Genomic DNA, 13,056 nt, shown 5'->3' on the forward strand with positions numbered 1-13,056 from the left:
GAAAATAAAAAACTCATCTCACTTAACAATATCCGAGAGTATCAGTATTCAGCACCGCGTGGAGTGGGGCCCAGTCGAAAAAACTTGAGGTATAAATTTCCCGAGAAGCACAATTTCATCGACATTTTCTTTTTTTCTTTGTTTTTCTTTTCTTTTTTTTTTCTTTTCTTTTTTTTCTTTTTCCTCATTTCCCTCGCTTGACGAGCCCTAAACCGATAAAATTCGCGTGTCGATCATTTGATTGATCGATTTTTCACTTGAAAATTCAAGCAAAAAATGCAGAATCAGAGATTGAAGCAGCAACAGCATCAGGCGTTGATGCAACAAGCGCTTCTTCAGCAGCAGTCGCTCTATCATCCAGGCCTCTTAGCTGCTCCTCAGGTTCCAAATTTTATATATTTTCTAGTCGTTTAGCTCCTTCTGGTTTTGGAGTTAATTGATATTTTGTAGATTATTTGTGAATTTCGGGATGCTTCGGGTGTTGATCTAGGTGTTATTTTTGTTTGTTGGTTTACTGAGATTTTACGTAGCTCAATTGGGTAGGTTTTTAAGCTTTTGTCGGTTGCAGGCTTCAGTTTTTGAAACTTGGATGGGTGGTTTTTTTTTTTTTTCCCCATTTTGTCGTTGCTTGTTTATTGAAGTGCGGATTGTGCGTAAATGCGATTAAATTGACGTGGAGGAAACTGTAGTTCATCTAATGACTTGTTTTGTCTTCCGTAAGATAAACTAAGTTGGACTCGTTTAGGAAACTGCATTATGGTTAATACAGAATCTTAAGTGAGTTGTGACTGTAGCGAGAGAAAGATAGAGCACAGGTTTACGTCCATTGGAGAATATGCTTTTTTACTAGGTGTCTAGTTGATCTAACAGACCAGGCCAAGTTACTGGCCAATAAAGAGAATGTTTTTGTCAAAGTTCTACAAATTTTGAAATGGATTTAGTTAAGGAAACAATATCATCACTGTATGCAAAGAGAAAAAAAGGAGAAGCAGACTGTATTGCTGGGTAGGCATATTTTGCTACACAACAATCGGTTGAGTTCCCTTACAAAAGATAAAATGTAGTACTAGTTTGTTTAATGTTCATCGACCTTTACAAGAATTCTTTTTCAGCAGAAGGGTTGAGAGTGAATTTTGGGCTTCAAGCCAAAACAGATGTAGTATTGATGCCTGTTTTTTTGTGCCTCCCATTATTTCAGAAAGTAGGTGATATTTGGTATGTGAAGCAGAAATGGTGGCATTTAAGTAGTTTCTGTGCATTTTAGGTGTGTAAAGCTGATGAACATTGAATGGATTTGCATCTTTTTTCTGCCTATATAATTTTCTTCCTAATCCTGTATTTTAGTCTTTTTTATCTTTTTCTTCCTTTGGGTAATTGGCATTTTGCCAACGGTTTGGAAATTATTTTTTATTTTTCAGCTTAATTAATTCGCACCTTGCCATTTGCAGATTGAGCCAATTCCTAGTGGAAATCTGCCTCCTGGGTTTGACCCAAGCACATGCCGCAGTGTGTAAGTGTTTGTATAAGGATTTCTTTTTAGGTTATGTTTAGCCTTTTTTAGGTTGTGCTATGTGATTAGCTTGCACATACTCTGATGTTCTAACCTAATATTTTCAGCTACAGGTAATGTATACTTTACGTTAAATGTAACTGAAATATTGGGCTAGAACATCAACGTATGTGCAAGGCTGCAAGCTAATCATGCATGAGTTATTGATCCAAAATTAAAATCACATATGTGTATGTATATATATTTTATAATAATAGATCTATTTGATGCTGGTAACCATATATGACCTCCTTTAGCAGACCATCTAGTCCTTTTGAGGAATATTCTGGAATATCTATTCTATCTTACTCATGTGATATCATTCGTCTTTCTGTTGAAGATTCTTATAAGTTCCTTTGTTTTTCTTTGTTTTCTTTTCTTTTTAAACTTGTAGGTTTTTTATTTTTTGAGAAAATGCAGGTATGTTGGTAACATTCACACGCAGGTGACAGAACCACTTCTTCAAGAAGTTTTTGCAAGTACTGGTCCGGTTGAGAGCTGTAAGCTTGTTAGAAAGGAAAAGGTACAACTGCTCTCAAACACAGCCTTCTGGTTGTTCCCATACATCTAAATTTTGGATTTTGTTGACATTCTGTGATTCGATGGTGCAGTCATCCTACGGATTCATTCATTACTTTGATCGTAGATGTGCTTCTCTTGCAATATTGACTCTCAACGGAAGGCACTTGTAAGAAGTACTACTGAAGATTCAGTCTGAAAGTGCTGTGTGCTTCACATTAATATTATCTATTGTGAATTTCAGGTTTGGGCAGCCTATAAAAGTTAACTGGGCATATGCTAGTGGTCAGAGGGAAGACACATCAAGTGGGCATCGTCTTTAATATTTTTAAACATGTGGCACAAGCTAAATTAGCTTTTTACTTTGTGCGTCTGTTGAGTGCCTCTTGAAGTTTATATCCATTTGCAGGTCATTATAACATTTTTGTTGGTGATCTCAGCCCTGAGGTTACTGACGCCATGTTGTATGCATGCTTTTCTGTTTATCCTAGCTGTTCGTAAGCATCTCTCCACTCAACTTAATTTCTTTTGCTTGTGTGTCAGAGTAATGCTTTTGTTGTTATGTGATTGTCAGATCTAATAAATGTTTACAATCTCTTTTTGTCCTAGTGATGCAAGGGTTATGTGGGACCAAAAGACTGGCCGTTCTAGGGGATTTGGATTCGTCTCTTTCCGCAACCAACATGTACTTGCTCTTGTGATATCTGAATTTTCGTTCAAGCTAGTGTTTGCATGATACAGAGTAACAGAATCCTTGAGTTTGCCCTTTATTTTGTTATTTTTTATATTTATTTATTTGTACATTTATATATTCTCTCAGGAAGCTCAAAGTGCAATAAATGATTTAACTGGTGAGAATGGTTTGGGTTAATTCCTAAAACACATTTTGTGTTTCAATTAACAGAAACCTTAAGGTTTCTTTTATTTGAAAACATTCCAGGAAAATGGCTTGGTAGCAGGCAGATACGTTGTAACTGGGCCACAAAGGGTGCTGGTACCACTGATGAAAAGCAGAACTCAGATGCTAAAAGTGTCGTGGAACTAACAAACGATTCGTCTGGTGAGTATGTTCGGGAGACATAACATTTGGTTGTTGCCTGAAACTAAGAAGATTTTACTTGTAATTGTTTAGTTGTTAGTTACAAGCTCTTAAGCATCGCATTTTATATTTTGATCTAATTACCACCTTTTAGTGTAACATCTCTGAGAGTTCTGTGTTTGTTTTTTGTTAGAGAAAAAATAGAAATCACTATCTAAATTGCATTCCTTTCATACCTACTTGCTGTGCTCACTAGGTGATGAAGACGTGTTAGTTTGAGTTGTTTGACCAAAACAGATGTGCTTTTACAGAAGAAGTTAAGGAGGCAGCAAGCACTGATGCTCCTGAGAATAACCCTCAATACACCACTGTATATGTTGGTAATCTTGCTCCAGAAGTAAGCCTTCTTTTGCTTGCTTCCCCACTCCCCCGATACATAATGTCTCCTGGGTGTTCAGGATAGATTGATATAAAAGAGTATACAATAAATTTGGAAGTATGTGCTTCTTTATGGATGTGTGACTGTGACGAAAACTTTGATTCAGATAGTTGATTGAATTGAAGGTTAAAATTTTCAATAAATCTTATGTGTTGGCTAGTTTGACTATAACTCTTCAATTTAAAGCATCTTGCTTTCACAAAATTTACTTCCTTGATTTTATTATGCCAGGTAAGCCAGGTTGACCTCCACCGCCACTTCCATGCACTTGGTGCGGGATCAATTGAAGAAGTTAGGGTGCAGCGTGATAAAGGATTTGGCTTTGTGAGGTACAGCACCCATGCAGAGGCTGCTATGGCCATTCAATTGGGAAATGCTCAGTCATATCTCTATGGCAAACAAATTAAGGTTTGTTTCACTCCCGCTTGTTTATATGGAGATGGTAGCCTATTAAATATTAATAACAAGTAAACTTGAATGAACACCTGTTGTCTCTTGCTGTCTGAGTTTGTAGTTTTTGACTGTCCACATCATTGCATTCAATTCTGAGTTCTACATAATGCTGCCAATTGTGGATTCAAGAAAGCAAAATTGTTAATTTCAGTGGATCTATCCACTACCTTAGATGTTGTTGCCACTTGCCATACTGCCTTCCATCTTTCCTGTTGTGCTTCATCACCATGTTTTGTCCACTTCTAAAATGGAAAAACAATGGGTACGCTGTTTATCCAGCATAATCACAAGTTTAATACTCCCTCTGTCCCACAAAAATAAACCGCTTTTGTAACGGCATGAGTTTAATGCGCAATTAGTAAAGTATGAGAGATATAGAAAGAAAAAGTGATTTGAGCATTGTTAGTGGAGAATGGGGCTCGCCTCATTAGAGAGAAAAAAAGAGTATCCTAAAATAGAATTTGCTATATTTATGGGACATTCCGAAATAGCAAAAGTGGTCAGTTTTAATTGGACGGGCGGAGTATTCAATAAGCTGTGAAATGTGGGTATGGATACTAGTCATTCTCCCTCCTGTTACACCTATGTCCAAAATGTCATGGTTGTTGGAAGCCATATTTTAGAATTTTATTAATTTTTTCTCCTTTTGCTTTTTCTGATTTTCCAGTGTTCGTGGGGTAACAAACCAACTCCACCTGGAACTAGCTCAAACCCACTCCTTCCACCTGGACCTGCACCACTGCACGGCCTATCTGCTGCTGACCTTTTAGCGTATGAGCGGCAAATTGCAATCAGCAAGATGGGCGGCATCCCTGCCCTCATGCCTCACCAGGGTCAACACGCTCTGAAGCCAGCAACTATGGGAATGGGTGCAGGCGCTAGTCAAGCCATCTATGATGGTGGTTATCAGAATGTAGCTGGCGCCCAGCAGCTTATGTACTACCAGTAATCTATTGAGCTTTGATACGCCTAATGTAGGATGTTCCAGCCTATGGCACCCTTTATTCGAGTTATTAACATTGTCTAGGATTTTTGTAAAATCTGGTTGGGTGTCTTCCCAACTTCATTTGTGCTGTGGCCTTGTCTATCTTGTGCTATGTATGTTTGGATTCTTCTACGAATGAACTGTGTTGCATGTTTGAAAATTTTGTCACCATTTCTCTTCCTATAGAATCACACTCAGAATCTTTTTCTTATTTTTAACATTGCGCAATCATGAGTTTTATTATGCGTTTGTTTAAGATGATTTGTCATAGTTAGAACTTGATGCAGCTTTGATTTTGCTAAAGCTAAGCGACTCAACGCAAGTGAGGTTTTAGGGAATGGCTACTTGGTCCACTTTATTTTTTTAGCTGGTAATTTCGTACAGTATTTTTTTATTAGAAATATTATTTAATATATGGAAATGATAAATTAAACCTACATAGTAACATTCTTATAAAACAAATTATTGTTAAATTACAAAATTGTTGTATATTTTTAACATCATACTACTAAGATAAAATAAAATTTATAGTACGATTTTCATAGTTAAATTTAGAGTAGAGGTCAAAATTGGTCCTAAACATATAGTTAGTTGACGAATTTGGTCCAAAAGATTCACTTTTGAAAATCGGGTCCAAAACATTTGAAATCGTTATCGAAGTGGTCCTAAACATTTGAAACTAGGGATGTCAATTGGGCTAACCCGCTCGGGTTCGGGCCAACCCACTCGGGTTGTCGGGCTATTTGGGTGCGGGTTATTCGGGTTGTGAATTTTTCGGGTTATAAATTTTCGGCCCTAACCCTAGATCTTCGGATTTCGAGCTAACCAACGGGCTATTCGGGTCAAAAGTGATCTTATGTGTTACTTTATATCCAACTAGTATTAACACCCGTGCTATGCACGGGTCATACGATTTTCAAATAATAAAAGCAAATTTTAAATAATTGAAAAAAAATAAATTAATATAATTATGTACTACACATGAAAAAAATATAGTACTAATCAAATTACCTATTCAACACACAATTTAATACATTGTTAATTTGTGAAATGAATGGAGAAAAATATATTTGTTATTTAGAATAATATATAGAAACAAATATTTATTAATTAGAATAAGATATAAAAAAAACAAAAAAATGGTAATCTAATGAATAAATATTTAAATCATGAATTTCGACTTTCATATTATACTATGAGGGCAAATCAACCGTGATAAAGGTAAAATCATTTGATGAACCAATTATCACTAACTTCTTCAACTTTAAAAATTAGAAATGTAATACAATTATATGGACGCTAAAAGTAAAAAGATATAACAGTAGTAACATCTTATTAAACATCTAAAAATATAAAACTAAATAAGTTGGAAACTAAAATGGAAAAGACAAACGAAAGTGTAAATTAACTACTGCAAAAAAAATTATTAGAAGAAGAATAAAAGTAAATTAACTATAATAAAATTGCAAATTTTTTAAAATTAGAGAGAAATTAACACATTTACAAAACAATTAGGTATAAAAGCACAAAAGTCCAATTTAGAGAACCCCAATTTACAAAACCCGAAATTTTCAAATTTAAGACATAAATTGACAAATAGGCTGATTTTTTTTATTAACTTTAACTCACAACCCAATTCAATTATAAAGAAAATTCAACAGAAAATAAAATGTCAAGCCCAATCTTAGATACATTACAATCAGCCCAGAATAAAAGCCCAAACAATTTTTAAACAAAAGCTCCACTTAACATTACACTGATTTAAATTATTAAGCATAATAGTTAATCAAACTTAGTTCTAAAACATTATTGACTCAAAAATATATAAAGCTTTTATCACACAATTTGCGCCGCCAACACAAACCCTGGTTCTTTCCTTCTCCAAGTCACGATGACTCCAAATCGGCCGTTCTCAGGCGGTGGACGGCGGAAAGGCGACCACGTCTACACAAATCGCCTCAGCCTCAGCCTCCACGCGAGTCGGCGACAAAAACCCTAATTCCTTTACCTTCTATGTGACATCAGGTAAACAATGACTGATTATTCACGATTACTGCTCAAAAATATGTATTCTATTCATACTCATCAAAAGAGCTGACAAAACTACCAAAATAACTTCAACACAGGAAAATGCAGATCAAGATCAAGATCAAGAACGGAGGCACAACAACTGGCAGCAGGATTAAGGAATCAAAGAATGCAAACAGAATGTGGTAAAAATAACTGTTCTCTAGTCAGCTAAGAAGTGAAGGCATAATAAACGACTATTCGCAGCAACAAAAAATGTAAATGTAACTTGGAACATAGCAAAGAACATAAACAAAGAATAAAAAGAGGTAATTTTTAAGAGAAACGGGTGATAACTGAATTTTCACTTGTGTAATCTGAATGAGTGTGAGTGATGGTAAAATCTTTGTGAAGTGGGTAAGGTATTTTTAGGGGAAAAAAATACTCCGTACTAAGCATGCTGTTTAAAAATAGCTATTCTTAACTATATATAAAGATATTACTGCCATAAAAAAGTTGTGCCTTAATTTATATAATAATGCATTCTATAAAACATAAATTGTGATGACAGCAACCACATATTTTAATTTCCATGCTCCAGTTTTAAAAGCTGAGAATAATTTGACTTAATCATTATTTATATAACTAACACTGATTTGTATATGGTATAAATTTCTTTTATTTAAATAGTTCTTCTTTTATGGCAGGAATAAGTATGGTGGATTTTGAGTCTCCTGCCACCAACTTGAAGCAAATTCAGTGAAGGTAATTTACCAAGTATTAAATTAGTATGTAAGTAATATAATTTAACTCTGTGACATGCTTTGAGAATGTATGGAATAGTTTGTCAGATATACCTGCATGTGTGTTTCCAGAAATTTATAAATGATTATAAACTACTTTAAAGCTATACCATATGAAGTTTGATAACAAATAACATAATATAATGTTGATTACAAATGTCTACTTTACATCCTTTAGGACTGCATAAGATGTTTGCTATACATGGTAGATAAATAACTTCAAAGAGTTGTTTGCTTCTTATGTGTTGAACTGTGACTCATAATAAATTATCTAAGTAATGTCTTTGAAGGATTAATAATCAACAAAAAAGCTATTTCTTGTTTATAATTTAGAATATTAAAGATAATATGCATATGAAACTTCATTGCGATTATTGAGATTTAAGATAGTACAAAACATTACATTTCTCCAAATCAGCTATATGAATATCCCTCCAAGAACTGAACTGCATGAATCAGAATATAATAGGAATTCTAGCATCATAGATTAGCGCAGATCAAGACAAAAGACAACATTCAAAGAAATTAAAAAACCCAAAAGTCAGAAGCCTAAACAACATCTAATCACCTTCAGTAAAGAAATAAGGACATAATGTCATTATTTTATGCAGGGACTCATCTACATGGAAGAAGATAACAATGGCAGCAAAGACAAAGCAGATTAATAACAAATATTCAATAGGTAATTGACCAACTCATTAAACTGAATTGAAAATTTTTAAATTAGACAAAAATGTCTTCTGGTAATATAGTTGACCAAAAAGTAGGATGATAGAAATAGTCTCAAAACTAATGTAAAAATGGGAAATATTAGAGGCAGTAGATATTATTGATGGTGAAATAAACATATAATTAGATTATGTTCTATTTGTGCAGATTCTGATGTACAAAAAAAAAAGATACTCTTGTAAGCAAAAGGAAGAAGATACATATAAACTCTAATGAGGTAAAAATTAATCTGATCAAAGTAAATTGAAAGTAGGGAAAATGAGATGATAGATAGATAGTAACCATCATACTGAACAATAGATATTACTGATGGTGCAATAAACATATAATAGATAATATGTTTCATTTGTGCAGATTCTGATGTACAAAAAAAAGGATACTGTTGGAAGCAAAAGGAAGAAGATACATATAAACTCTAATGAGGTAAAAACTAATCTGATCAAACTAAATTGAAAATAGGGAAAATGTGATGATAGATAGATACTAACCACCATACTGAACAATCATCCACAAATAAGGACATAATATGATTATTTAGTGCATAAACTGATCTACTAATATGAGTGGAAGGAGATATTACTCAAAGTAAAATAAACATATTATGAGATAATATGTTGTTTTTGTGCAAGCACTGATGTACAAAAAAAAGATACACATGGAAGCAATAGGAAGCATCTACATATAAATACTAATGAGGTGAAGACTAACTCAGTAATTAAACTGAACTAAATATAGAGAAAATGACATGAGAAAAAGAAGAGGAATGAAAAACTGAACATTCATCCACAAATGTTGTGCACAAATTTGAAAAGAAACTGAAATACCTAATTCGACTAACTGAGTTCCAATTACTACTTGCTAAACTTGTTGATGAACTTGTGGATTGATATTGCTGAGTGATTGTGAAAGAGATAGGAAAGAGTATTTATAGGATAATAAATGGCGAGCATGCTATTTAATAAAAAAAACAGCAGGTTCCCAAAACGAACATAATAATGAAGGGACCTTCCAGCTTTCTATTAGAAATGTATTATGCATAAACATGCTCAGCTGAATTAATGGATTTATTGTATATTTACAATGGGATATTCATTTTCAGGTACAAAAGCATTAATAAAAAGTTTAAATGCCAGCTTTGGAAACATGGAAGATTCCTTGGTTGCTGCAAGTGTTTAACAGGTAATAATCCTATTTCCAAGCATGAATAGGGTATAGAGAGTTCTGAATTTCAAATTTCTTTTAAAATAGAAATCGTTGCTATTTATCTTTGATGAAAAAGTTCTAATATTTATGAGAAATTTTGTTCGAGCCTATTTCATTTTTTCTGGCAGATTTTATCTCGATTTAAATTTTTCTTTGTTTGTGCAGTTTTATATGTCAATTTAAATATAAGTTGTTTACAAATTCTGAATTTAACCATTGTGCAAATCAAATTCAATTTCAGGTTTTGGTTCTATTAAAGAGGCAAATAGCAGTGGAAAAATTTCAAGAATTTACTACATGATTTATGATTTAGATTTGTAATTTGTTGATTCTTGCAAATGTAGGTAAGTAGATATATACGAATGTGATGTCTGATATGTAAATAGATCAGATATTAGACTAAAATAGGCCTGCAACTCAAAAGTAGTCCTGCAACTCAAAAATAGGCCTGCAACCAAAAATGATTTTTTAAACCCCAAATGAAGTTAAACCATACTCAGGCCCCCTACAATACTTGTAATTCCAAACACCTGCAAAAAGAGACATTAACCTAAGCTTCCAAAAAATGAAACATAAGATTCCACATTAAATGTTAATGTTTCCCGCCAAAACAGCCAAGAGTGGCATTTCTGTAAATATCATCACAACTGCCACTTTTGATATTGATAGATAGATTCAATATTCTAACTTATAAAAAAAAACAGATTGTCGCAAATAATAAAGTATAATCAAAGTGATCAAAAGAACAAGATACATAAACATATCGCTAATTAGTAGCACACATGAATTTGACTACAAATAAATGGAAATCATTCATTTAAAAGGAGTTGAATGACATTCTTAATTGTATACCCAAAAAATAAATTTTAAGTAGTTAACAAAAGATAGTATAGATAGTAGTATATCAAAAATAAATTCCATAGAGTTGAATGACATTCTTCTACATCAATAACTTTTGAAGCTTCAACCGGATCATTGTCTTCGAGAGGTCAGACGTAATGCAACATTTAATATGAGAAAATATTAATTACATCTATATTCCATATAACCTTAAATTTCAATTTGAGAGAGAATACATAATTACCATATATACTTAATATCAATGTTGTTTTTTATATTGTAATTACCATATATACTTCATATCAACGCGGCATTTAATATTGTAATACTATATATACTTCATATAAGTATATAACCCAAAATTTTAAATATTTTTTTATTTTAAATGCTCAATCCATGGGCTAACCCGCAACCCACCCAGGCCTGCTCGCATAACCCGCTGACCCGAACGGGTCAGCCCGTGTAGCCCTATTATGTATTTGGGTTACGCTTTTCCAGCCCTAACCCTATGATTTTACCGGATTATTCGGGTCAACCCGCGGGCTTCGGGCTAGATTGACAACCCTATTTGAAACCGTTGTCGAAGTGGTCCTTTTTTCCGTAAAAAACTAACGGTCAATGCCTAATTAATGATTTTTTTAACTTAATTAATATACTAATGCATAATTAATTAAACAAAATTAAATCGGAATCTCTCTCTTCTTCTCTCCGGCGCTCAGCGTCGTCGCGTCTTTCTCTCTCTGCTCGCTCCTCCACAAATCATCGTTATCGTGTGTTTCTCCGCATTGCTACTATCCGAGATCAAAATCGTCACGGTCCACCATTGTTCTCTCAATTTTCTTTCTCGACGGTCTGACGTTGTTATCTCCGTCGACGCGGTAGCTATTGCTGGAAGATGGTTTCGCTTCCGTCGCCTCTGCTTGCTGTTGTCAGTCGAGCAGTATTGCTGCTCCCTGACCTCATCGTCGTTGTTCTTGTCTCGGTCCAACCCATTGTTATCCTCTCTCCGTCTTCCAGCTCAACCATCAATGTCATCTCTTCTCTCCCTCATTCTTAATCAATCTTACTCAAATTCATATCTTTCTCATAATCAAATTCATGTGTTTCTCCTTTTCGGGGTTTACTGATCTTGAGGCGGCGGGTGCTGGGGCTGATTTGGGGGCCGAGATAGGCGCTGGCGGCGGTGTAGATTTCTGCAGCAGAGGACTCTATTTTGATTTATTTTTTTTTAATTTTATTTTATGTTATTAAGTTATTATGCATCATTATACAAATTAAGTTAAAAAATTGTTAATTGGGTGCTGACCATCAGAAATTATGCATTAGTATATTAATTAAGCTAACAAATCATTAATAGGCATTGGCCGTTAGTTTTTTATGGAAAAGGACCACCTCGATAACGATTTCAAATGTTTAGGACCACTTCAATAACGATTTCAAATGTTTTGGACCTGATTTTCAAAAAGTGAATGTTTTGGACCAAATCCGTATTCTGGTTATATGTTTAGGACCAATTTTAACCTTTACTCTTAAATCTATACAGATTAAAGGCCAAAGCTGGTCAACAAATTGTCACACTTCATTTTTACCTTTAAATGGTAAATAGGTCTCACATTTCACTAATTCACTTCACTCACATTTTATTATAAAACCAATATAAAAAAATGGTTCTCACGTTCCACTAACTTTTCCAACCATATTTTCTTAATTTATATTCCTTAAAACTCGTGCCAACACGAAGAGTGACAATTATTGTGGAACGAATGGAATAATTTTGTAAAACCCATGGCGAGTAAAAATACATCTTTATAAGGTGGACAAAGAGAGTAAATTTTTTTATTATTCATAGAAATATAGAAATTAGAGATTATGATATTATAAAATAATTTAAAAATAAAATAATTAAATGAATTATATATATAGAAAATAATATACTAATATTTTATCACATAAAATGAAAAAATTTGATATAGTTTTATAAAAATTTCAAAAGTTTTTAAGAATGAACAATATTTTAAAAGTAAAAATTCCCCTAGTCTATCGTGATATGAGATTTACTCCAAAACTTTAAAAAACTGAAAAATACTAATAGAAAACTAATTTTCTCTCTCCTATGCACACCCGTCTTCTCCGCAGTGGATCTCCTAATCCATTTTTCCTACACCATTCCTAATACACCTCTCACAACTTAATAAAATAATCTTATACATGTAAGAGATGATTAAGTGACAGTGGAATTATTTTATTAAGTTGTGAGTGTGGATTAGGAATGGAGTAGGAAAAATGAATTAGGAGATCCACTCCGCCTCTTCTCTACCTATGCCTTCTAGTTTGGATCACCTAATATCTCTCTACTTCATCACCTACTCCATCCCTCACAAACATAAGTGAGGGATCCACCATCATATTTTATGTTTGTGGCTTTAATTTGAGCCGCAGACCCTACTCTGAAAATGGAGATACCTTTCTTTTTGTTTTGGGTGTGAAGCA

General features: G+C 33.7%; 1 protein-coding gene and 1 long non-coding RNA gene across 4 annotated transcripts; both read left to right on the forward strand.

The window, feature by feature from the left end:
• Positions 1–157: 157 nt before the first annotated feature.
• LOC125188768 (oligouridylate-binding protein 1B-like) lies at positions 158–5,195 on the forward strand. 2 transcript variants are annotated; one of them, XM_048085817.1, is made up of 12 exons: positions 158–381; positions 1,449–1,510; positions 1,970–2,072; positions 2,161–2,237; positions 2,313–2,374; positions 2,478–2,565; positions 2,678–2,753; positions 2,889–2,919; positions 3,009–3,128; positions 3,419–3,504; positions 3,778–3,954; positions 4,667–5,195. In XM_048085817.1, exons 1-12 carry the CDS (start codon positions 277–279, stop codon positions 4,946–4,948), a joined length of 1,269 nt encoding a protein of 422 aa, XP_047941774.1. In that variant the 5' UTR covers positions 158–276; the 3' UTR covers positions 4,949–5,195. The 2 variants fall into 2 exon arrangements, with proteins under 2 accessions (XP_047941774.1, XP_047941775.1); XM_048085818.1 differs by having other exon boundaries at positions 243–381; positions 1,944–2,072.
• A 1,674-nt stretch (positions 5,196–6,869) lies between these two features.
• LOC125186593 lies at positions 6,870–10,071 on the forward strand. Of its 2 annotated transcripts, XR_007170470.1 has the most exons (5): positions 6,870–7,009; positions 7,111–7,197; positions 7,699–7,756; positions 9,623–9,702; positions 9,968–10,071. It is a non-coding gene; the product is annotated as an uncharacterized LOC125186593 (long non-coding RNA). The 2 variants fall into 2 exon arrangements; XR_007170471.1 differs by lacking the exons at positions 9,623–9,702; positions 9,968–10,071 and adding an exon at positions 8,406–8,479.
• Positions 10,072–13,056: the final 2,985 nt, after the last annotated feature.

This window comes from Salvia hispanica, chromosome 5 (assembly GCF_023119035.1).
Source record: "Salvia hispanica cultivar TCC Black 2014 chromosome 5, UniMelb_Shisp_WGS_1.0, whole genome shotgun sequence".
Taxonomy (NCBI): Eukaryota; Viridiplantae; Streptophyta; class Magnoliopsida; order Lamiales; family Lamiaceae; genus Salvia; species Salvia hispanica.